Source organism: Myotis yumanensis, unplaced genomic scaffold, assembly GCF_028538775.1.
Source record: "Myotis yumanensis isolate MYYU_CA2020_CCGP unplaced genomic scaffold, mMyoYum1.0.hap1 SCAF_3, whole genome shotgun sequence".
In the NCBI taxonomy this organism is placed as follows: Eukaryota; Metazoa; Chordata; class Mammalia; order Chiroptera; family Vespertilionidae; genus Myotis; species Myotis yumanensis.
Genome location: NW_027223754.1, coordinates 32,220,335 through 32,247,843, shown reverse-complemented (window position 1 = coordinate 32,247,843; position 27,509 = coordinate 32,220,335). Strand labels below are relative to the sequence as shown.

The following is a 27,509-nucleotide window of genomic DNA, read 5'->3' as shown; positions in this document are numbered from 1 at the left end:
TAAAGGTACATTAGTGGTTGAGATTCCTTTTAGACCATGGTAGAATTTAATTAATTTCCTTGTGCCCTTTATTTCTCCACTCCCCCGACTTCATTTTAACTGACTTTTTTTTAAAATCTCCATTATGATTTAATCTTTTCTACACATGATTTTTTTCTTTTAAGAGGTGTATTTAATTACTTATCACAGAAAATAGTCTATTGTTCTTTTTCACAGCCAGGCACACGTTGTGTAGTTTAAAATGAAGAAAAGGAAGGGTAAGGAAAAATAAAGGGTGAGAAATGAATCGTAGTCAATCTTAAGGAAACAAACCAATGGTTGCTAAAACATCAAATGTTTGTAACACAGAATAGTATTATTTTGCCCTAGAGTCAGTGACATTTCATGATAAATGTGGACAGTTAGTTATACAACTAGTAAAAATACCAGGGCGGGTTTATTGTACTAACAAGTGAGTCTGGATCTATATTTAATTTCAAATTAAAGTGGGTGCAGGATGCTTACAGCCATCTACTTGAAGGGTTGGTAGTAATGGTTGTTATTTTACATGTAGTTTCCCACTTCCCCACATTATGGTAGTGTTACAGAAAATCATTTGATACTGATTTTTATAGTCTGTTTTAAATCTATATCTGCCCGTCAGAGAATTTACATGGATGAGAGAGGTAATTTTTTTCTTCTAAATGGAATTTAGTAAACTAAATTTTCCCACCCTTTCTTTCTTTCTGTTTTCTTTGTAGTTATTGAAAAAGAAAGGAACTTCTACATTTCTTCAAAGGCTGGAGCGAGGAGGTCCAGTCACCATTGCTTCACAACTCAGGGTTAGTGATGTTTTCTGATTTTAAAACCTAAATTTTGATCATATCAACTGTAGAGGGTTTACATAGAATTCCCCCCCCCCCCATTTTTGACCACTTGAATACCTTCACACACACACACACACACACACACACACACACACAGTGAGTGAAGGCATAACTTTTAAAGTCCTGATTGAAGGTAAAGATTTTTTTTAAATATATTTTATTGATATTTTACAGAGAGGAAGGGAGAGGGATAGAGAGCTAGAAACATCCATGAGAGAGAAACATCCATCAGCTGCCTCCTGCACACTCCCTACTGGGTATGTGCCCGAAACCTAGGTACATGCCCTTGACCGGAATCGAACCTGGGACCCTTGAGTCTGCAGGCCGACGCTCTATCCATTGAGCCAAACCGGTTAGGACTGAAGATAAAGATTTTTATTTAAAAACTGTTTTATATTTTGTCGTCTTTGAAGAATCAGTTTGGTTTTACTTCTCTCCTTAGAAATCTCTAACGGATATTATTGGAAAACTTCAGAAGTGCACTCCACACTTTATTCATTGCATCAAGCCCAATAACTCAAAGCTGCCAGATACCTTTGATAATTTTTACGTGTCTGCTCAGCTACAATATATTGGGGTCCTAGCGATGGTGAAGATCATTCGATATGGATACCCTGTTCGCCTGTCCTTCTCAGATTGCCTGTCAAGGTAAATTTCGTTCGTGAAACACTGTGTTCACTGTTCAGTGGAGCATACTGACCATATTGCAACAAGGGTCTTCTGATCTTTTTCTTTATTATGGCGTTGCTTTTATTATTCATTTTCTCCCATCCAGAAGAAACAAAATATTCTGGGAAACAAGGAAACACACTGATAAAGCTAATGTAAAAACTTGCTAAACTTTGATACCTTGGAAATCATTTTCATGTTCTCTTCAGTTTGGGGCGTTCCTTGGATTTAAAGATTTACAAAATTGTCACCTATAATGTTTACATAAAGGTTATTATTTGAAGGAAGAACATATATATGTGATTATTTTCTTTTTTATATCTATGCACAAAACATTTTTTTAGATTAGGGGCTGATAAAAAATTCATGGGCCAAATTTAGACCATCATCTATTTTTGTAGATAAAGCTTTATTAAAACAGATAAAAATGTCTGATTTTAAGGAATCAATAAAAGGGGGGGGGGGGGCAGACAAAATAAAAACCAGAAAGTATTTGTTAATCCTATACAAAAAGATGAAATTTTAAAATAGTTTTGATATAAAATAGTAATAAAGATGTAAGAATAAAATCTAGCATTTAAGGTTGCAAACTAACTGTACAATAGAGTATGGAAAAATATTTTTGACGATCCATTCATTTAAGAAAAGAGATTTTGAGAATTTTGTTGACCAGAAGTTCCATTTGAGTCACTAGTCTGGAGAAGCTGCTAAACTTAAATCAATAAGTTAGAAATATTTAGCTCAGAACAAAGGGCATAGTATTTATCACTAAAACCCTATGTTCAATTTCTTTAACATTTGTTTTTTCAGAAGAAAGAAGTAGCATTTCCTCATTGTGTGTGTTGGTAAATTTCACAAAAACACAGAGAAGCAGATAAAAATCATATGAGTTTTCTTCAGCTATCCTTTAAAAAAACTGATAGAATATCTGCAGAAGAGAAGATAAAATTGGCCACAAGTCACAGTAAATTATTTGGGGAATGAATATGTTTAACCTGCAGGTTTATATTTCGGATTGTCAAAATATCTGTGGGTTAAAACTTTAAAGATGTTTATGAACAAGGAATTAGACACACTGTCTCCTATTTATAGGGAAGAACTGCAATATATTTCCCACACATAATAGTTTGGGCATTCAAAGTAATCCTTCCCACTTGTTTAAGTACAAGTAGTCTTTGGATTAATGAGTTTAAAATCTCCCCCTAAACAAGTTTAAAGTAATAGATTTCCAAATTCACCCAAAACCTTTCACATGGCAATCAATACAAATTAAAATCCCAGGGCCCCCTGGTTTGTCTTGTAGTAAGGGTTAAGGTGTAGGACCTGCTAGTAGCATATGATATCAGAGGGTCACAGGTCTTGGTAAATTGGAGTTTGGGCAGCAGTAGTAACTCCCTTCCCAAACATTGCTGAGAACAGCTGTTCCCCAACATTATTGTCCATGAGAATCACTCTAGGCTTGTTAAAACAGATTCCAGGGCAGCACCCCCGAGTTTCCCACTCAGTAGGCCTAGGTGAGGCTGTGAAATTCTCATTTCTAATGGTGATGCTGACATTGCTGATAGGTGAACAACCCTTTGAGAACCACTGGCCTAGAATACCTAGTCATCTGGGGCTATGTCTTTGTTCTGTTTTGTGTGTGTGTGTGTTTTCCCAGCCAAGAGCTGAAAGTATGTGAATGCCTTGATAATCAAAGTGAACTTTTTGAGACTGCAAAATCTCAATGATTTATTAAATTATTAATTGAAATCTGAAAATTTTTTGAGATTCCCTAGTGATCTGTATACACTTGGAGTTTGAAAAACACTGTTGATGGATTTCCATAGTGGATATGAAATAGGATTAATCTAACTGCGAAATTTTTAAAAAATATATTTAATGCATTTTTTTCTGTTTCCTTACTTTGTTAAAGTGTCCTAGAATCATGGAATCAAAGAAGGTTTGCATTAAAGGCCCCCTTATGTTTCCTCTAGTATAACCTTTGGTAGCTGTATAATTTTTTTATTTTGTTTTTACTGTTGACACTATTATAGATAGTGTCCTCCCATTTCCCCCCACATTTGCCCACCTCCATCCATCTCTCTTACCCCCCCCCCCCCTCCTGTGGCCATCACCATCACCACACTATTGTCTGTATCCAAGGGCTATACATATCTATTCTTTGGCTAATCTCTTCACCTTCTTCCATCCAGTCCTCTATCCCCTCTGACACCTGTCAGTCTGTTCCATGTATTCATGCCTCTGGTCTATTTTGTTCCTCAGTTTATTTTGTTCATTTGATTCCACAGATCAGTGAGATCATATGGTATTTGTCTTTCTCTGAATGGCTTATTTTACTTGACTACTGTTCCAGCAAGCAGTTATTTGAATTGCCCTATTCCCTGAGAAAAGGGTAGAGAAAATGGCTGTGTGTGTGTGTGTGTGTGTGTGTGTGTGTGTGGCGGGGGGGGGGGGGGCATTACAATATTATATATCATAATGATTAGAAAATTAGTTTTATCTTTATTTTATTTTTTAACTCTAGTTTTACATATACACTCTATGAAGATTTATTTCTATTAAAATAGCATATGCAATGAGTGTCTTTTAAAATTAAGTTCAATTTTTTTATATATATGCTTTTCTTGCTATACTATGACTTCTAGGCAGGGACCATCTCTTATTCAGTCACAATTCCTGTGCATTTCTGGTGTTTAATCAATGTTTTCAGAATGAACCTGACCTTGAATATTAATGGTTGTTCAATTGGAAGTAATGTTCCTGCATAACAGAGACCATAGCTGTACTTTATTTGTTTAAAAGAGTAGTGGGGATGGGAAATGATATTTTTTGAAAATCTTTGCATTTCTTTAGTCAACCCCTTATTTTAAAAGGCAATGTGATGTCTAATTATTATCTTTATTTGCAATGACATATCAATAGAAATTGCATTATTAATTTATTGCAATGAAAAATTGTCATCATTTATCTTAAATGAAGGATGCCAGTCTGGAATATTATCACAAAAATGCCAATAAATAGAGATAATATATTTTAATAGAACTTGAATAAAACACAATCCACATCCTGTCATGTCAGAAAATAACATGATTTATTATTCAGAAAGCACATCAGAACTTTGAAATATCCCCAGGCTACCAAGCATCATTATATATAAAAAGCCTAGAGGTGCAATTTAATAGAAAATTTTGGTTGCCAAACTATCAGACAACAGAATGTATTTTTCTTATGTAAAATATTTATTTTCTATTCATAGCACCTTGTCTTAACTGCTAGAGAATAAAATCCTGTCAAAACAAATGACTTTGTTTACTATACAAAAAGGAATGTGGTTACAAAAAAGCTGGACAAATATAAAAAAGATGTCCAGTTTTGAGGCAAACACCTACTTATGTGCACAGCATTTATTGTTTCTGATATCCAACATGATGACAAATGTGGACAATGGACATTCCAGTAGAATCTGCAAGTGCACATGATTATATTACTAATTTGCTCCCTGGTATCTGGGCTTTAATTACTATTCATCATGCTGAGTCTTCCTAATTGAAAGAGGAGAATTGTTGTAGTTGAGAGGATCCTATTTTGATTAAGTGTAGAAGTATGCTTGTTGAATTTTTCCCTGATAGCGTCAGAAGCTTCCTAGGGGGATGATAAAGATATAAGATCTTGTCTCTCATGGCAGGAAACTTCACAATTTTGGATATATGAGGAAGAAGAAAAGGAGCAACAGAACTGAATTATTATATAAAAATCGTGATACATAAAATTACATATTGCTTGGACTGAATTGTGTCCCCGGCCCCAATTCATATGTTGAAGCTCTAATCCCCAGTATGACTGTATTTAGGAGATGGGCCTATAAGGAGGTAATTAATAGTTAATGAGATAATAAAAGTGGGGCCCTGATCCAAGTTCTGATGTGGCATATGATACTCCCTTTTTCTCATTGCTTAATGGCAGTCACTTGGCCAAGGTTAGCATCATTAGGGAGGAAAGGTATCATACACAGGAGGTACCACAAAACACACAACAAAGTGGGAAAGTGTCATTTCTGGCTCACTTGTCTATTGCTGTATGACAGACCATCCCAAAATTTAGTGGCGTACAATAGCAATCTACTATTTCTCCCAGTTCTATGGGTTAACTGTACTTTGTGGGCAGTTCTTGTCTGTGGTCTTCCTGACAGTTGCTGCTATATAGCAGACGAGTTTGGTGTTAGCTGAAGGGCTCAGTGGGGCTGGATGTACAAGACGGCGTCTTCCCTGGTGTGTCCAGACTCCAGTGCCTCAGTGTTCCTCCGTGTGGCCTCTCTCTCCATCAGAATGTCCTGGACTTCTTACCTTGTGGCTATCAGTTCCAAAGGGCAAGAATAGAAACTCAGCCCTCTTAAAACCTCGGCATGGGACTAGTACAGCATCACTGGCTCAGTGCTCTATTGGTCAAAGCAGTTGCCGACAAGCCCAAATCCTTCAAGTGGTAAGGGAGCAATTGACAGTGGCCAACTTTGAGACAAGCTGTCACATCTTCTTAAAGGAAGAGAATGCAAGTAATAGGGAACAATAAAAAGTCTTCCACAGCCATGCCCATACATATGAATGATATTATTTTCATATCTCTCCAGGAAGTGTACTAGTATGTGAGTTTGATGTATTAAATAATATAATACCATCATTTTTGCCAAATTATAGAATTGTGGAAAATACTCATGGGTGAATGCTGAAGAAATGGTTTTGAGAAGTTCCTAAAGGTATGGCACCATGCCTTGTCCCTTATGTGGTGCCATACCACTCTTTTCCAAAGCTCTCTTTAGTAGCCCATATTCTTGTGACATTAAAATTAACATAGCTTTTCAATGAGTCATATGTATCTCTACTCTTCGCAGGGTGCTAACCCTCCAAATAGTCATCCTCTCCTGGGTGGCAAGCTTCTAGGGGTCATATCCATCATTCATCTATGGGCTTGTTTATGGTTGGCAACAGAGAGTAGGACAACATCATTACAGGGAGAGGTTGACCCTTTAATGAGGTGAACTTATTTGGAAAAGACAGAAGGGCTTGCCCAGTGAAAGCACCACAAGGGTTGCTATTATGCTTGGCCTGGTGAGGGTGCATGATCTGTGTTTTGAGATTGTTACTGGATAAGATCCCTGTTAGAAATAGTCTGAATCATTTAGCTTGTTTAAATGACACAGTTGTTGCTGAAAGGTCAAGCTGTGAAAGAACACAGCTGTGATTAAATTGGGTGTGGGGAGACGGATGAAAGAGGGCACACTTCAGCTTATTGGATTAAACTAATGGGCAGCGGCTGCCCAGTGAAGCAGAATCATCAGTCACAGATAGGGGTTGGAATCTTCCACAAGTTTTTTCTGGTTACATGGAAGTGATGCCAGTTACTACCACTACAGCTTTAATCGAAATGTGAATTAATAAGTTCAGGAGCTATTAAAATATTCTAAAGGCTTAATTGGCAAAGGGTACATTTTCTTCAGGATAATTTTGCCAAATCTAACTTTCTGTTAAAACCCTTCTTCAGGATTGGCTGATTGTCTAAGGTTTTAATGACGTTTAGGAAAAAGGACTTACTACTTTTTAATGGAATATAAAATAGGAGAGAGGTATAAGTAATAGATTCCAGAAGCCATTTCAACTTAAACATGATGAAGTATACCTTTATAGGGAATTTGTCACACTGATCAGTAGATTATGAATCATAAATCCCCTCATCATCTACTCTGGGGATCTGCAAACTTTTTCCATAAAGGGCCACATAGTAATTATCCTAGGCTTTTAGGCCACAAGATCTTGATGCAGCTACTCAACTCTGCCTTGTGGCAGAAAGCAGCCATATACAGTGTATAAATGAATGGGTGAGCTAGTGTTCCAGTAAACATTGATGTAATGAGAAGGTGGGCAGTCTTAATCCCTGAGCAGCTAACCCCTTATCTAGTCTCTTTCACCCCCTTTATGATAAAGTCAGGACAACAAATTCCATAGAAAAGGGACAAATAATGAGAGGCGACTTTTATGTTTCCTTTGTACTTTCATAATGAGGTTAGGTCCTTATTTCTAATCTAATGAGCTATATGATCTCTCATAACAGCATTCATTCATTCATCTTTTCCTCCTGCATTATTTATTTGTTCACTGTTATTTTATACAAGCATTTTTTTCTGAGTAAAAACGTCATTATGACTTGGAAAAGCATTGAAACCAGAAATAGCAATACGGGCATCATCATTGAGCATCATTATGTACCCACTGTGGGTCAAACTCTAAATCTGCACTTTATACTTATTATTCTATTCCTCATAATGATCTTTGGAAGGAACTGCTCTCATCATAAAGATATTAGTTATTATGTAATTAGTAAATGCTAGAGCTTTTATTTGAATTTGCCTTAAATAACATGTATCAGTACCAACTAGGCCCTGGGTACTTATCTGAACTCTTTGTAAATGTTATCTCATTTAGTCTTTTTTTGTTTTAATCCTTACTCAAGGATATTTTTTTCATTGATTTTTAGAGAGAGTGGAAGGGAGAAGGAGAGACAGAGAGAAACACCAATGTGAGAGAGACACATCGACTGGTTGCCTCCTGCATGCCCAGGATCTTGCAACCAAGGTTCCTGCCCTTGACTGGGATTGAACCTGGGACTCTTCAGTCTTGTTACATGGAGGTCATGCCAGTTACTACCACTATAGCTTTAATAGAAATGTGAATTAATAAGTTTAGGAGCTACTAAATATTCTAAAGGCTTTAATTGGCAAAGGGTCCTATTTCTTCAGGGTAATTTTGCCAAATTAGAGAGAGAAACATCGATCAACTGCCTCATACACATTCTGCACTGGGGATTGTGCCAGAAACCTGGGTATGTTCCCTGACCGGGTATTGAACCAGAGAACGCTTGGTTCATGGGACAATGCTCAACCATTGAGCCATAATGGCCTGACATTATCTCTTTGTTCTTGATTATTAGTAGCATCCAAAGGAAATAGGATAGGAATGCCAGAGCAGCACTATGACATCAATGGAAAAAGAAATCCCTGGAGATTTATAAAATTTAGTGGTGGGTCCTTCACTCTCGATTATCTTTAGTCTGTTTGCTATAAAAAAAACCAATCCAGTTAATTTTGGGAGTTTCATGGGCCACAAGTTATTCCCATACTCACAGCCATCTTGTAAATTCAATGGTGACATGCAGCTGGATGATGGAATGTGGATGAATTAGTCATGATAGCTGAAAAAGTAGTTCAAAGAATAGTAAGAAGGTGATCCTTAAAAATGGAGTACTGCACATTTTTATCTACACTAATAAAAGACAAAGATATTAATTGACCATACCTTCACTATGCCCTAAGCCACACCCACCAGACAATCAGAGCGACTTTATGCAAATTAACCCAACCAAGATGGCGGCCGGCAGCCAGGAGCTGGAGCAAACAGGAGGCTTGGTTGCCTGGGTGGTGGAGGAAGCCAAGCTTCCTGCCTGCCCTGAGCCAGCTGTGGCCTCCGCTCATGGCAACAAAGTTTCAATTATAGAAGACAAATAAATCCCAGATACCTGCTTCCAGCCAGCCTCCACTGGGAGCTTGGGTGGCGGGGGGCTGTGGCCAGCCTGCAAGCAGCCATCAGCCCCTCACCCAGGCTGGCCACACCCTCATGGGGTGAGGGTCTCCGCTGGGGAGCTTAGCCAGCCTGAAAACGGCCCTCAGCCCCTCACCCAGACTAGCCAGGCACCCCAGCAAGACCCCCTCACCCTGAAGGGGCTGTGGCCAGCCTGAAAATGGCCCTCAGCCCCTCACCCAGGCTGGCCAGGCACTCCTATATAATAAAAGGATAATATGCAAATTGACCCTAACAGCAGAACAACTGGGAATGACTGGTCACTATGACACACACTGACCAGGGGGCAGATGCTCAATGCAGGAGCTGCCCCCTGGTGGTCAGTGCGCTCCCACAGGGGGAGCTCTGCTCAGCCACAAGCTAGGCTGATGGCTGCCAGTACAGTGGTGGTGGTGGGAGCCTCTCCCGCCTCCTCAGCAGCGCTAAGGATGTCTGACTGCAGCTTAGGCCTGCTCCCCGCTGGCAAGTGGACATCCCCCGAGGGCTCCCGGGCTGCCAGAGGGATGTCTGATTGCCAGCTTAGGCCCAGTCCCCCAGGGAGCGGGCCTAAGCCAGCAGGTGGTCATCTCCTGAGGGGTCCCAGACTGCGAGAGGGCACAGGCTGGGCTGAGGGAACCCCCGAGTGCACACACACATTTTTGTGCACCAGGCCTCTAGTTTAAAATAATATAACAAATGAAAACAAAAAAGCTTTTAGTAACTTTCTGACAACCTTAGAAACAATATCCCAAAGTGATCAGTTTAAATGACTTAAAATCTATATTAATAAAAGCATAATATTCTAATTAGATTGGGCAGCTGAACAACCTTCCAGACATCATTCTGGATGTCCTTCTATATGAAACTGTGGTGGCAGGGGCTGAGGCAGAGGCAGTTAGGTGCAATCAGCCAGGAGGCGAGCAGTTAGGGGCCATCAGGTAGGCAGGCAGAGTGGTTAGGGGCGATCAGGAAGGCAGACAAATGGTTAAGGGCAATGAGGCAGGCAGTGGTCCCAGATTGCAAGAGGGTGCAATCTGAACTGAGGGACTCCCCACAACCCTCTGTGCATGAATTTTGTGCACTGGGCCTCTAGTTAATATGCACTGAGTGGCCAGATTATTATGAGTGGCCAGATTATTATGACCACCCCATCAGTACTTCATTGACACTTCCAAAAATATTGAATATTGAAAACTTCCTAAGCAAATACTCTCAAGGTTTTATTATTATTATTATTTGCATAACTAATTCACTTCATTGTACTGATGGGGTGTTCATAATAATCTGGCCACTCAGTGTATAATTCCATGTGGCTAAGCATTCATTGTGAAACAAATGAAATCAGGGTGATTATTACTATTCCAGGAAAATAGGCAAGACGCTATTTTCAGGATGAATTCAATATTATATCAGTTGCATTTCATTTTAATACAATTTTAAGAGTAAATTAAAAAATGCATTGCCAGAATCCTGACTCTTATTTGTTATTTGATTTACCTGGGCTTCTTCACTTCCCTCCAGTGATGTATCTCAGTGTTTTTAATTATAAGTTTCGTCGTACAAAACAATCACAAAATGACCTTGCTTACAGGATCAAAGTAGTTTTAAATAATTACCTTTAAGTTGCTTGTTTTATTACTTTAGATCATTCACTTCTTTTCATAAAGCAATTATGTTGTTTAATGTGACTATTAGCATGTGGTAGTTTTCTTTCATTATATCTGAATGATCTTAATAATTTAGGAGAATACAAAGTACCTCAGGGCATCATGGGGATCTTTGAAGAGACCTAATCAATATCATCTATTACTCATCCAATTTTGACCAAAATGAGAAGACAAAAGAATGAGGCCAAGGACAGATAAAAACATCACCTTTCTTGCTCATAAAGTCTGGGTTGAAGGACATTGCTTGATGTAAGAGGCAGACGTGCCTGATAATAGAACCCCAGAATTAGGGGACTATCCCCACAGTTGCAGACCTCCCCATGAAGGATGCTGTTCAGGTAAAGCTTGAAGCTTTGAGGACTTGAGGAAAACAGTTCCTTTGCAAGCATGTTGTTCACAAGCAGATGAGAATGCTCTGGTTTTGTTTATTTTTTTTTTCACCAAAATTACCAATGAGACTAGGCAGTCACTTCACTTTCCTTTATAAAGTGTAAGAGTTTCCCAGAGTGTCACCCTACCTTCACTGTTAAAAAAATCTTGGAAAAGAAGAGGGAGTTTCCTTGGCTCTGTGGTGTATTGTGTTCTGGAACCACTGGACTCATCTAATAAGTCTGTTCATAACTAGGGATGTTGTTATATCCCTGAGGGGTATGTCTAATCTTTCAAATCATTCTTTCTCTCACCTGCATGAGCTCCTCACTGCTTCCATATATTACCCTCACCATTGATACGCAATACAGATGTTTTGCTCAAAGATTCTGAAGTGTGCCAACAATGAACTTACTTTAATTGATCTCAAATGCACTCAGTATTCAAAGTTGTGAATGCATTCTATTTCCCATTTCCTGTTCGGACTTCTTGGCTAACAGAATCTACTAGGTATTCTGCAACCGGAACAAATGAAAATACTAAAATAAAACAAAAGAGCAATTCAAATAAAAATTGCAGTCACCTAGATATTCCCCAAATTTGACTATAAATCTTCCATTATTATTAAGTTCCCAGTGAGAAATGAAAGTTCAAAAATTAATGCATATTATAAATTAAAGTCCAGAGATGTTTGATTTCAAAGGAATTCAAATCCCCAATCTGATTATCTTATCTTTTTAGTTAAATGTACAAAATTCCATATGCATAAGTTAAATTATTACCCCTGAAACATCCCTTTCATTTTCTTACTTGGTTCTGTCTTAACTAAAGAGGTTCCAGACACCTTGGTTGAGCTGAACCCTTCAGTATAACAGTTTGAGCCATCATCTCTGTCCGTTTTGCCTGCAATAATAATATGCCATACACTTGGGGGCCTAAACAGCAGACATTTATTTTCTCACAGCTCTGGATACTTGAAGTCCAAGATTAGGGTGCCATCAGTGTTGATGTCTGCCGAGAACTCTCCCCTTGAGTTGCAGGTGGCCACCTTCTCACTATGTGCTCCCATAACCTTTTCTTGGTGCATGTATGCAGAGAGAGGAAGAGCAAGAATCAGAGAGAAAGAGACAGAGAGAGGACTCTGTGGTGTCTCTTCTAAAAGGACATTTTAGAGCATCGGCCTGCGGACTGAAGGGTCCCAGGTTTGATTCCGGTCAAGGGCATGTACCTTGGTTGAGGGGCCGGTGGAGCAGCGAGGCCTGACATTTCCGGGACGGTGGAGCAGCTAAGTCTGATGTTTCCGGGACTGGCTCCGGCCAGAACTCAGCCAGAGCAAAGGCCTGGGCCCTGGGTGCTGGAGGCAAACCAGTGCCGGCAGCCAGAGGAAAGGAAGGCCTATTGCACAAATCTCTTCATGCAACAGGCCTCTAATATATATATTAATAAAAGGGTAATATGCTAATTAGACTGGGTCGATCAGACATCATCCAGACACCCGACTTCCTTCCGAACAAAGCCACAGTGGTAGAGGCCGAGGCAGAGGCAGTTAAGGGCGATCAGGCCAGCATCGGGGAGCAAGCAGTTAGGGGCGAGAACAGGCTGGTGTGGGGAGCAAGCAGTTATGGGGCGATCAGGCTGGCAGAGGAGAGCAGTTGGGGGTGATTAGGCCGGCAGGGGAGGGCAGTTAGGTGGTGATCAGGCTGGCAGGGGAGTGGTTATGGAGTGATCAGGCCATCAGGAAGGTGAATTGTTAGGTGCCAGCAGTCCCGGATTGTGAGGGGGATGTCTGACTGCTGGTTTAGGTTCAATCCCGCAGTGGGTCCCAGTTTGGAGAGGGTGCAGGCCGGGCTGAGGGGCACCACCCCCCCGGGCCTCTAGTTTTATTGTATATGTAAATAGATAGATAGATAGATAGATAGATAGATAGATACATATAGATAGATATAGATAGATATATAGTTTGGAACAACTGAACAACCGGTAGCTATGATGTGCGGTGACCACCAAGGGTTGCATGTGGAACATGGCGGGCATTGGCAGCAGGCGGCACAGCATAGAACATGGCAGACATCGGCCACGGCGGGATGGTGGAGCAGGTGAGCGGGGCACCAGACCAAGGCAGGGCACCTGTCGCTGTCATTGTAATCTGGGGGTTACTGAAAATTTTTTGCTCCTGTGCACCATGGTCCCACCAGTTGCTCGCACCTGCTGCCAGTGCCTGCACCTACTGCTAGTGCAAGCCCCGCTCACACCCGCTGCCAGCACCACAACCTCTGCTTGCACCTGCTCCTGGTGCCTTCACTCCTTGGGGCTTCTCCACGTCACCCTGCTCCTGAGGGGCAATCAGGGCCGGCAGCTGCCTTTTGCACCCATTGCCAGCAATGACCCCGTTCGCACCTGCTACCAGCACTAGAACTGCTGCTTGCACCTACTGCTGGTCCCGATCGTTTGGCGCCATCAGTGGGTGTGGGCGATGGCTGCTGGCCCCGATTGCCCCTGAGGGCTTCTCCATGTCCCCCTTCTCCTGAGGGGTGATTGGATCAGCAGCCGCTGCTCGCACCTGCTGACGGCATGGGCCCCGTTCACACCCGCTGCTGGCGCTGGCCCCAATTGCTCTGCGCTATCAGTGGGTACGAGTGGAGCCATCGCCATCAGCACATGGGAGCGGTGGCAGCAGGAGCGGGGCTGCAGGCAGACAGGGGACTGGGAGCTGAAATGGGAGGGGCCAGGTGGGGTATGGAGGATGGGCCGAGACCTGCCCCTGTGCCGACCGCAGCCTCGCGGCCCACAGTTCCTTTCAAGGTGCACAAATTCGTGCACTGAGCCCCTAATATATATATTTAACCCATAGTGTTTGTCCTGGCCAGTGTGGCTCAGTTGGTTGGGTGTCATCCCATGCTCCAAAAGGTTACCAGTTCCATTCCCAATCAGAGCATGTGCCCAGGTTGTGGACTCATCCCTGTTAAGGGGCATGCAGGAGGCAGCCAGTGTTCCTTTTTCTTTTTCACATCAATGTTTCTCTTTCTCTCTCTCCCCTTCTCTTCCTCTCTCTCTAAAAATAAATAAATTTTTAAAATTCATATTTTTAGAAATATTATGACACCATATTGTTAAATGTTAAATTAATATTCTTACAAATATCTCTCAATTTATGACAAAAACATTCCAACAAACTTCTGCAAAGGACCTCAACTAATTTTTCCCCAGCTATCAAAATTGGAATAGCATATTAAAAAGGAACTTCTAATGTATTCAGAACAAGAAATTTGCAAAAGGATGAATCATGCAGAGTGACCTGAAAATTATCAGTGCACTTAGTGAGGAACACAAGAGAAAAATACTTTAATAGGAATGACATGAGCAATCTCAACAACTGACCAGATGGTTAGAGGTAGGGGCAATGTGACATTTTTCTAACTCTGATCATCATAACCCTAAAAATTATAGTCCCATGCAAGAACTAGAATACCAAATACGGCATTTACCAAAATCATGCCCTTCCTTTTTTTTGAAGGAGTGTCTATTAGGTCTCTGCAAAGCTAAGAAATGGAAGTAATTATTTATGCATTGCATTTATTAAAGCAATGATTATTTAACAAGATGGTAAAACAAGAAAGTTATAGTTACACCTTTTCCATTAGAGTTGACCTACACCAATTCAAGGTTGACTTTTATTGAATTATCAGGAAGCAATTTTTAAAAGGAGTCATTACATGGGATATATTAAAAATCTACTGGTTCATTCCCAGTGAAGGGTATATTTGGAGAAGGTATAGATACAGGCTAATCCATTTTCTGTGCCTAGTACACCCCATTGTCAAGACCAACATCAATGCCATAATCATCTTCCCACAATTTAGTTATATAGCTGAGTACCATTTGATTAGATACTTTTATATGTTGTCTTATAATTCTTGGTATTGTGCTTTGGTCATTGCTACAAATAAGTCTACACATTCAGATAATAGGACATATATTTCCCCAGCAGTTACCTAGCCCAGTGCCCTTGTTTATGGAAAATTGATGGAAAATCTCATTTCACAGAAGGTTCTGTGTTTTAGTCATGTTTCATATTTCACATGTTCAGTAGCTTCACAGTACAGCTTGTGTCCTCTTTGTCACTCCTCCCATGGTGCATGTTCACTGAGAATGGTTAATTACTACATGCCATGCCATAATGTACCTTAAAAATGCAATGATAAAGGCATCTTTTTATATTTCCAGCTCTTTATTATTGGTATAGAAAATATCTTTATCAGGGTGAAGAATTTACTCTTCCCACTATACCTTACATACAGCAATTTTCAACAGGTGTGCTACAAAAAATTTTAAAACATGCAATACCTTACTATTTAGTCAGGGGCTTTGACCTCTTTTCCCTTAGATTGCCAAATGAAAAAAAATGACAGTTGCCAAGGCACTAGCTATCCAATGTGAATGAATCAAAATTATACCCATTTTTTGGTCAGATTGGCCAAAAATATTTTTTGGTGTGCCACAGAATTTTAGTAATTAGTTTATGTGTGCTATGAGATGAAAAAGGTTGAAAACTCTGCCCCAATATCTTCTCACAATCTTATCTAGATGTAACCTTTGTAATATATACCAATCTCCTATTTTAGATTATGCTTCCAGCACCTAACACAGGACCTGGGAAAAGATTGGCACACAATAATTATGTTGTTGTCCTTAAAATAATGAATAAGAATTTATATTATCACTGGACATTTTCCAGAGAAATATCTTCTTCCATGCCTCTGCTAATGTTCATAAAATCTGTGTTATTTAACACACACACAGACACACACACACACACACACACACGCATTCTTCAGAATAATCAGTACATCTCAAATATGGCAGCTAAGGAGACTCAATAAGTTTTGTGTTTTTTGTTTGTTCCTTTTTTTTTGTTTTGTTTTTAATATGGGTGGCTAGTGAGGACCTGGGGGTGGAGGGGGGAGGAAGGGAGCCGGCTGGAAGAGGTTAATGGGGAAAAGAGGAGGATTTATGTAATAATTTCAACAGTAAAGATTTTAAAAAGAAAAACAAGGAAAAAATTAAATATGGGTGGTTGGGTTGGGGCCTGGGTAGTAGGTAAGGTTGCCAGATAAGACATAAGATGCCAGATAAAAAATAAGATACCCAGTTAAATTTAAATTTTAGATAAACAACAAATGTTGAGGATTGACAAATATGATTACTAGTCAAGGATGCCATGACATTTCCTGGATCACAATTTCATGGATCCCCCTTCTCTTCTCTTCCCTTTCCTTCCTTCCTTTTACTCTCATCTTCTTTCCTTTCTTCTACAACAATGTATGGGTTATTTAACTATGTATAAGCAATTATTAGCTACATTATCTAATTGAATGCTTTTGTAATTCTTTTAGACTAGGATATTCAAATCCATTATTTTTATAAGATACGTTTTCATTTTCTCTTTTTTATATTATGATTGCTAAATGTTGAGTATTGGATAAAAGAATGAAATATTTTTATATAACAACTAGAAGTCCGGTGCATGAAATTCATGCACGGGGGGAGGGTCCCTCAGCCCAGCCTACACCCTCTCCAATCTGGGACCCCTCAGGGGATGTCCAACTAAATAGGCAGTCGGACATCCCTCTTGCAATCCGGGATGCTGGCTCCTAACCACTTGCCTGCCTGCCTGCCTGATTGCCCCTAATAAATCTGCCTGTCTGCCTGCCTGATCGCCTCTAACCACCTCTGCCTACCTGCCTGATCACCCCTAACCCCTCTGCCTGATTGCCCTTAAGCCCTCTGCCTGCTGGCTTGATGCCCCTAACTGCTCCCTTGCCTGCCTGATCATCCCCTAACTGCTCCCCTGCTGGCCTTATCACCCCCTAACTGCTCCCCTGCCAGCCTGATCACCCCTAACTGCTCCCCTGCCGGCCTGATTGCCGCTAACCCCCTAACTGCCTCTGCCTCACCCCCACCACCACAGCTTTGTCCAGAAGGACATCCAGAATGACGTCCAGAAGCTCGTTTGGCTGTCCGGTCTAATTAGCATATTATGCTTTTATTAGTATAGATATGGATTCAGAATTTGGTAATCTGCACTCAAATTACTCAAAAATACTAAGAACAAAATTATTTTATTTCATGTACATTTTAATCTCTGTCCCATTATTGAGAGATAAAGGGTATCTACTTCTGCCTGGAAAAATATAGAATTATTTTCAGATACAGATATTTTCAGATACAGATATTTCCAGATACAGATATTTCCATATACTTCTGACCAATATATAACTGCAGGCATATATAGGAAAGTGGCCACTTCAGATGTGAATCAACCATTAGGACACTAACTGACTAAATTTTGTAGTATAATCAAATTTCACTGAAAAGGCTACAAACACATTGACTGAATAACAGATGATGTTTTTTTCTACCATTCAGTATATCCTGTTGAGAATAATTCTTATCTAGTAAATATATTAATAACTGTAACATTAAAAAGTATGGTGGTTACCAGAGGGAAAGGGGTTGGGGTTGTAAAACTAAAGAGGGTCAAATACATGGTGTCCGAAGATGTGACTTTAGATGACGGGCACATGATGTAATATACAGATGATGTATTATAGAAATGCATACTTGAAATCTATGTAATCTTATTAACCATAGTTACCCCAATAAGTTTATTTAAAAAATACAACACATCAAATACCAATATTTATTAGTTTTTGCTGTTGACCAGATGCTGTTAAAACATGCACTATACACTCTTACTTTCTCATTTTTATGTGAATTACATGTAATTCTTATCAAAATCTCAAACTCAATTCATCTGATTCCATCTTCCTTCCTAGCTTTTTTCCACCAAGAGGAGTTACTACGCTGGTGTTTACTTAACAGGCAAACGAAACATCAGAAGGGCAAGAATTTTGATTTCTATTACAATCATACAGGACATATTTTTTTCTTAAGTACCTCTGGATTTTTTATTAATGTAAATTTATTTCTAAAATTTTAACTGTTTTAATAAAATATAATTGGTATGCATAAACTGCACCTGTTTTGTAACATAAACCCGCATCCTAAAAACCATTCCACAAATAAAGGTGGTGACCATAACAATTACCCCCAAAAGATTCCTTATGCTCTGTGTAGTATCTATCTCCTTCTTACCCATCTCTACTTCTTTATCCCCAAACAAGCATTGACATGCTTTTGTTTACTATAAGTTAGTTTCATTTTCTAAAGTATTCTACAAATGGAATAAAGTAGATTCATTTCTGTCTGGCCTCTTTCACTCAACATAGTAATTTTGACATCACCCATATAAGTTGCATCAATAGTTTATTGAGTATTATTGCTGTTGTAGGTTTACGCACCTCTGGATTTGGGTTGTTCTCAGTTTTTGGTTATTATAAGTAGAGTCATTATGAACTTTTTGTACAGGTCTTTGTGTGGACATGGTTTATTTTCTGAGTGAAGCTATAAATATAAGAGTGAAGTGACTGAGGCATATGGTTAAGGTATGTTTAACTTTCTAAAAAATTGCCCAACTGTTTCCCAAAATGATTGTATTAATTTGCATTTCCACCAAGGGGGTATGAGTGTTCCAGTTACACCATCTCCAACACTTGGTTTAATCAGCCTTTTTTCATTGTTGACATTCCAATGGATGTGCACTGATATCTCATTGTGTATCTTTCTGTGAACTTATTTGCTATTCATATGTCTTCTTTGGTGAACTTCCTGTTCTAATATATTGCCTACGTTTTCACTGGGTTGTTGATTTTAGAGTTCTTTATAGATTTTGAGAACACATGTGTATAGATATTTGATTGGCAAATATTTTCTCCAAAACTGTGTCCTGCCTTCTATTATGTAGAAAAGACTGTGTGGAATAAGTATTAATTCTTCTTTAAATGTTTGGGTAGAATTTGCTCGTGACACCATTTAGGTATGCAGATTTCTTACTTGGAGAGATTTCAAAGTATAAATCCAATTTCTTTAATAGTTCTTGGGATATTCATGTTGTCTATTTCATCTTGGTTGGATTTTAGTAATTTGTGGTTTTTGAGAAATTGCTGTTTCATCTAAGGTGACAAAGTTATCAATGTAGAGGTGTTTGTAGCATTCCATTATTAACCTTTTAATATCTGTAGGGTCTGTGATAATATCCTCTATTTTCCTCTTCTGTTCCTGCTAATGATAATTGTGTCTTATTTATTTTTTCCTTACCAGTCTTGCCAAAATTTTATCAATTTTATTTATTCAGAGAAAGAACCAGCTTTTGATTTTTATTATCTCTATTGTTTTATTTCTTTAACTTATGGAGATTGACATTTTTACAATGTTGAATTATTCTGCCCAAGAACATAGTGTATTCATCAGTTTGCTCAAGTGTACATATTTGCATTCCAGGAACTTAAAAATATGTCCCTCTTACAGATTTTGAACATATCCTGTTAAGGTTATGTCTAAATATTTTAAGTTTTGCTGTTATAAATGGAGCCTGGAGTAATGGGTTGTTCAAATCAATTTGATTGAAACCACTCCTATCTTTATTACTTCTTCTCTTCTGCATGCTTTAGATTTACTTAGCTCTCCCTTTTCCAGTATTAACATGGAAGTTTAAGTTAAGAGATGTGAAACCTATTTTCCCCTAATATAAGCATTTAATGTAAATTTTTCTTTGTTTGTTGAAATTGCACCATCAGGCTGATGGTGAGTTTACCATTCTTTTTCAGTGCACCCTGGCCTGGAAGCCAAGCAGTTCTAAACCCAGAGGTGGGTGTTCGTACAAACAAATAGTTCTAGAAGTCTCCTACTGCAGGCTCAAGGGGCAGGGCATGGAACCCATAAATCGCAAGCGTGCAGAAATGCACTGTATTTTTTTTCCTCCATTATCTCCTGTTTCATCCGAAGCAGTCCTGTGGCAGAAGGCTCATAGTCACCTGATAATCTGAGCGAGGGAACTCTTTTTCCCCATCCAGAACAATAGTGGTCCCCCAGAGGATGGGGTCAACCGTATTGAACTTTTCACTTTCCTGTCAGAAGGCAGCTTGCCCCAGGTGCAGATGTAGTCACAGAGGTCCACAGTCAACAGGGCTAATGAAGCTCCAGACTTCAGGCTGGAACACAGGAGAGGGAGACCCAGGAAATGAGAGATGTCTAGTGGGACAGAGAATTTGGAGGAGCTATGAAAAGTGACAACAGAGAGCTTTTATGAAACCAGGGCTCACCTCCAAGCTCTGCAGGTGTGGATCTTATACTTATTTTACCTTTATTTTTTTCTGTTTAATCGGTTTTAATGGACTATTTTTAGAGCACTTTTAAGTTCACAGCAAAATTGATCTGAAGATAGAGTTCCCACATACAACCTGCCCTCACATATACGCAGCCTCCTCCATGAACAACATCTCCCATAGGGTGGTACATTTGTCACATCATCACCCAAAGTGCAGAGTTTACATTAAGATTCACTCTTGGTGTTTTATAGTGTCACTTTTATTTTTATTTTGTTAAAAATATTTTAAAGATATTTTATGAAGTAAGGTATTTTAAGCTGTCATATTTTTCTTCTTTATTTAATTTACTGGTGTGACATTGGTTTGCAAAACCATAGAGGTTTCAAGTGTACAAGTCAATAAAACATCATCTGCATACTGAGGCTTGTGTCCATCACCCCAAGCAAAGTCTCTGTCCAACGCCATTTCCCCCACTTTGTTTACCTCCACCCCTCCACCTACCCTCCTCCTCCCTTTCCCTCTGGCTGTCACCACACTGTTGTCTGGGTCTGTGTGTGACATACATAATCATTTCATACTCATGATGCAAAACAATTGAGTTCTCTATCCATGTCCCATGGAATTTTTCACTCTGGATGATGAGAACAGCCAAACTTCCTTCCTGTCTTTGTGATGGGATTGGTTCACTCTCATCCATTCGGGTGGTACCTTTCTGGGACGTTGGTAGTTTACTCGCATGCATGTGCTGATCAGTATTCTGCTGGAGACTTGAGGGGGAGCTCTGAAGACCTCTGCAGTCTTCTCTCCGTGTAGCTCTCCTTTCATGCTCTGCTCTGTGAACTCCCAGTGCCATTTACTCAGGAGATCCCCAGGCTTCACTGAGGACCCCCTCTTTAGGCCACAGCCTACATCCTCCCTCTTTGAAGTAAGCTGACCAGGCTTAGGTCTAAACTCATTTATTTCCACTGACCTTCCTTGACTGGTGTCCATTTCTTCTCGTATGTTGCCCAGTCTTAAGTTGTTTGTGGACAGAGGATAAAACTAGTAACTGTTGCCCCGTTTTGACTGGAAGCAGAAATCTGTGAACTTACTTGTTATATTGGTTTCCTACTAGATGGGTACTTTATCTATTAAATTGTTCCCGTGAGTACCTATAATTTATTATCACAACAGAGAACTTCCTAAAATGATGCTATGACTTGAAATCCTGTATTTTTTAAGATAATTTTTGATAGTTTTGAAATGGTACACTTTTCTGTTTGATTATGCACATTATGTACACCAACTTTTCCTAAACAGACTAGTATCTCTGTATAAAAAGTAACATAGAGCAGCTGGTATTTTATAAAATGATGATGCCAGACAAGAGTTTGGGATAGGAAGTGGAGGCGAATACTATATTTGAGTGTGCATGGGATTTTAATTAACCTAATTTAAGCATGTTAGAAATTGTTCAGGAAGCTGATACTTTTCATTCTTATAGAATTTGTGGGTTGAAAGATTCTGTGACCAAAATGGTCAGAAATGCATATTTATGTCCAGAGTTCTGAACAGACTTAGGAACTTCTTGCCTCCGCCCCCCACCCCAGACATCCCGGACACACACACACACACACACACACACACACACACCACACACTTTGGCTCAAGAAAAAAGTACAACCTGCTTTGCTCACAGTAGAATTTTAAGAGTTACCAGGGTCTCATCCATTCTCTTATTGATGCTCTGCCAGTGTTTTAACTCAGGGGAACCCTGAGACATAAAAAATTTCTTAAGGTATTTGAAATTTAATGAGTGATGAGGATATGTTTTTTTAAAGTACCTTTCACTTACATTTATCAAATATTATCTCAGAAATCTTTACAAAAATCATTACCTTCAAATATTGCTGTAGCCTCTTATCAGACATTTATCAGGTCAGAAATAAGGTTCAAAAATTAAAATTTAAGCAAATATATTTGGCCTTTACTATGTACTATTGCCATTCCATTTCAGTGATAATCTTTTTTTAAAAAAATATTTTATTGATTTTTTTATAGAGAAGAAGGGAGAGGGACAGAGAGTTAGAAACATCGATGAGAGAGATCGATCAGCTGCCTCCTGCACGCCCCCTACTGGGGATGTGCCCGCAACCCAGGTACATGCCCTTGACAGGAACCGAACCCGGGACCCTTCAGTCCGCAGGCCGACGCTCTATCCACTGAGCCAAACCCGTTCGGCAGTGATAATCTTTTTCAAAGAAACAGAAAACCTGGATAACACAAGCCTTGAAAGGTATAAGCCAGTGATGGCGAACCTATGACACGCGTGTCAGAGGTGACACGCAAACTCATTTTTTTGGTTGATTTTTCTTTGTTAAGTGGCATTTAAATATATAAAATAAATATCAAAAATATAAGTCTTTGTTTTACTATATCAAATATCAAATATCAAAAAATTTCTATATATGACACGGCACCAGAGTTAAGTTAGGGTTTTTCAAAATGCTGACACACGAGCTCAAAAGGTTCGTCATCACTGATATAAGCTCTGTATATGAATCTTGTACATTCTCTTTTCAGGATTCTCATATGATATTTATTTCTTTGATTAGAAATATAAAATCTCTAAATGAAGCTGCAAATATACTTTCTTAGCACTAGTATTTAAAATTAAGAAAAGTAGCACTCATAAATAAAATCTAACAAAGTAAAATGTTATATTATGCCTGGACTTTTCTTTCCTATAAACGTTATTTCTTGTGCTAAATCTTACCCATTTTTCTAGAGACCTAAAAGCTTGAAAACTCAAAGATATCTCTATAAAAGTTATTCATTGGAATTAATATTGAGTTCCTGCTAGCCACCTGAGGCCATTCGAAGTGCTAAAGATACAAAGATGAATAAGTCTTGCCCCAGTCTGAAGTATCTTCCAGTTCAGTGGGAGGAATAGATACATAAGATAGTTCTGCAGGGGGTCAGCGGATCCTAGAAGTAGCTTGTTATCTGCGAGATGGAAGTGCTCAAAAGGAATCCCTAAAGGAGTCTTGAAAGATGATGAGAAATAAGCTCATTGAAGGAGGTGATGGAAAATATCCCAGTCTTTAAATGGGAGTAAGGGTGAGGTCAGTTATAGGTAATATACATAAAGGGAAGGTGGTGAGAAGCATGAAACGGTGTGCAGGGACAGACATTCTCACTGCAGTAGCATAAGAACAAGCAAGGAGAATGGAGCAGAGAGAAAGGCAAGACCTGTGTATTTGGGGGTACAACACTTGGAATGTATCCTGTAGCTAATAGGCATTAAACATACAAAACAGTGTAATAATGTGGCCTTATTTTCCTTTATGCTAGATTAGCAATCAGCAAACTATGATCCCTGGGCCAAGTCCAATTAGCAGCAGGCTTAGTATATTAAATAACGTTTCATTGACACACAGCACACCCATTTGTTTGCATATTTTCTACTCCCCATTTTGTGTTACAAAGGATAAGTGGAGAAGTTGGGACATAGACCATATGGCCCACAAAGCCTAAAATATTTATCTGGCTCTTAATAATAATAATAATAATAATAATAATAATAAAAGCTTGCTGACCCCCGAGATGGATCTAGCAGTTTCTCAACCTCGACACTTCACATTTTGGGCCAGATAATTCTGTCATACTTGGCTGATCAGTGCATTGTAGCAGCATACCCGGATCCTACCCAGTAGATTCCAGGGGCACTCCACCTCCCCCATCACGACAACCAAAAATGTCTCCAGTCATTGCCAAATGTCCCCTAAGAGGGCAAAACCATCCCTGGTGAAGCACTACTTGTAGCAGCTAAAGTGAAAACAGTGGAAATTTGAGTGGAGTGAAAGGACAGATATTAAAAAATATATAATTTGGATATGAAAATTGCATCATTTAGTGTTTATAAACATGGGCTTCAGTGAAAATTGGAGATGACTTTTAGAAATCTAGCTTGGGTTTCAGCATGGTGTGTTGGGTCAGTGTTGCGTGCCCTTAACTGAGAAATCCTAGTGGAGGAGAAGCAGGTGTCAAAGAGAAGAGAATGAGTTCAGTTTTGGATGTGGTGGGTTCATGAATCTATGATATGCTGAGGTAACACAGCTGATAAGCTACTGAGTACGAGAAAAGTCTGGCAGAAGATATGTATTGAAATGTTGCTAGATGGTGGCTAGTATTTAAAAGCAGAGCTGTGGATGAAAACCACTGAGTACAGTGTCAGAAAAGCTGAGAGAATATAAATCCTGTGGAAACTGTGGCAAAAAAAAGATTTTTTTTATAGTAGAGGGAACCAGAAATGAGGATACAAAGTGTCTACCATATTTCTGAATTAGGGAATGAGCCACCGAGGGTGGTAGGTCAAAGGGAAATTTTGTAGAAGGAGGCATGAAGGATGCTCAAAAACTTTTGAAAGATATGATGAGAAGAAGACAAACAAGAAGAGAAAAAAAATCAAGGGTCAAGAATACCATGGCCTCCAAAGAATACTATATGGAAAGTCCCCACTTAATGCTGGCCAGAAACATTTTCAAGAATAGTGTGAGCAAGTCGCTCCCTGCTTAGATGTTACATAAGGTTCCTTGTAAACCTCCAGAGTGTTGTACAGATATCGCATTAGTGGGTGGCAATTACGACAGTAGGAGAGGGATTTTAAGGGCACCATCATCAGACCAAATATTTGCAACAGTCTGTAACAGAGGCAGAACGCCTGGGGATGGAACTGTTGGGAAGTCATAGGCTACATCTTCCTTCCTAATACCGATCTGTGGTCCTATGCAAGATACATCTTTCTATAGCAACACATATATTATGCATTACATATACTTGTAGGTTTAAAGTGTATTCATTTTGTTACTTTCACTGAAGCTAATCCACTCAGCTGGCCTGTTTTTAGAGGGTTTAAAATGGTTTTAAATAAATCGACCACAGCCTTCTTTTAGTATCACCCAATCTGAAAGTATAAAAGACACAGCGGAAGAAAAATGGGTACTTTGACCATTTTTAAATAATCCAAGTGAATGAGAAGTGCTGTTAGGTAACAGTTGGCAGGGCAGAGTGGCCTGGGGAAGGAAACACAGCACTGCCAGTTCCTCCTGGTGACCACCTCTGCTCCTTCACTTGGGACTGATGCTTCTAGCACAGCCCATGCCCCTTCCCTGCTATGGAAAGGATCTGTGAGAATCACGACAATGACTTTGGTGTCAGAGACAGTGACCAGGTGCCAGTAAGACAAAAGTGGTCCATACCCCTCAATAGTACTTAGAAATAAAAATAAGAAATTAATGGCTATGAAATTGCATGCTTTTACTTGACAGCTACTATACTAGGTGATATGATCGTTAGTTTTTATATGTTGTATAAAGTGATTGATATCACCAGCAAAACCATATTGCTGAGTTATCATTAAAACAATACTAAATAATATTATTTCATTGCTTTTTCTTTATAAATAAATATACTTATATGTAAATATTAGACTGAATTATAGTGTTATATAAAATATTTAAATAATCCTTAATTTTTTGGGTTTTTTCCCCATGTCCTCTCATTTCTCCATTCTTCCCTTCTTTTCTTTATCTATTCACCCAACAAGAGCTGTTGAATGTTTTTTTTTCAATACTCCAGATACTTCAGGGTACTTTAGGGTTAAAAATATGGAATGCATAGAATATTCTCTGCCTCAGAAACGAAGAGCAGCAGAAAATGATAACATGAAGTGATGAGAAGTGGATGCAGGCAATTTCTAGAACAGGGTAGGTTTCCAGGGAAGGAGATCATAAGGTTTCCTGGAGCAGATGACATTGAACTGAGGCTTGAAGACACTTAGAGTTAGCCAGAAGTGATAGTTGTCCACAGAAGCGCAACCATAAGGGAGAGTGGTGAGTTCAGTAAATTTTAGCATGGCAGGAGTGCATGATCTTAGTGGGTGGGAGGTGTTTAACCAAGAAAAGACAAAGTATCATGAAAAAATCTGCTAGCCCATGAAAAACTAGAAATGTATACTGGAGATTGGGAATCCTTTTTGAGCAAAACAGTGTGAAAAATTGACTAGACAGGTGTATTTAGAAGACTATTGATTACACTGATTGATGTGGTTGAGGCTTCATGGAGATAACTGGATTGAGATAAAGAAAAGGACATAAATGTTAAAGATGTTAGGATGTAAAATGAACAAACATGTTGATGAACCAATTTTTGACAGACTCCACAGTTTCCAGGTAGGCAGCTGGTAAATGGTAGATCCCAGGGAGTAGGACAAGATGGGAGCGTGTGTGTGAGGTGGGGAATGGAATGGGTTGACCTTGAGGTGTGTTTGGGAGATCCAAATTGTGCTCTTCAGGAGGCAATTCAGCAAATTGCCATGAAGGTCAGGAAAGTGATTATTGTGTTTTACATACAAAAAAAATTAAAATCATTAATTTATAAATGATAGCTATAGCTTTGAGTGTGTTTAAGGTTGCTTAAATAAAACATTCCAAGAGAGCCAAGAAGTAAAGGCTGAAAAAGCACATACATTCAGTAGAAGGATGGAGGAAATTATGTTTATAAAGAAGAAATTGTGAAACAGGTGACAGGGTAACATAAATAATAGGAGGGAAGCTAGGATGATGGCTAATTCAAGGAGGAGTGGTCAATGGTTTCATGTGGTACAGAGAAGATAAAATTATGCGAAACAGAAAAGGAGGAAAAATCCCTGCAATAAAGTTGATGGCTTTGACATATAAATCATTAACTATCGTGATATATGATGTTATGATGGTGTGCACAAAAGTAGAAACTGGATTGCAGAGTTCGGAGAGTATATTGGAATAAAGAAGAAACTTGGATTTTATTGTTACTAGAATGCTAACCCATCTTTGCTAATTCTCAGTTATCACACTATATTGTGGTTAATTATAATATTTAAAAAAGATCAAAGCATGATGGTCATAAAAATATGTTGACTATATAACAAAGATTTTCTCAGCTCTTTATGTAAAGAGGAAATGAGTAGTAAAATAGTTCAAATGAAAGTTTGATTTACAGAGATTTGTATTCTCTACTGACAAAATTCATTTTGTGCTGCCCAGACAAAGGTAATTTGCATTGCTGTGGACAAGAATCATTTGCATT

The 27,509-nt window shown here is 39.1% G+C and overlaps 1 protein-coding gene across 2 annotated transcripts in view; it reads left to right on the top strand.

Moving 5' to 3' along the window:
• Positions 1–27,509, top strand: part of MYO16 (myosin XVI) — a 533,335-nt gene that overhangs the window by 377,726 nt on the left and 128,100 nt on the right. For both annotated transcript variants that reach the window (XM_070408604.1, XM_070408603.1), the window contains exons 26-27: positions 741–821; positions 1,309–1,514. In XM_070408604.1, coding sequence (XP_070264705.1) covers positions 741–821; positions 1,309–1,514 — 287 coding nt within the window. The remainder of the gene's footprint in view (positions 1–740; positions 822–1,308; positions 1,515–27,509) is intronic.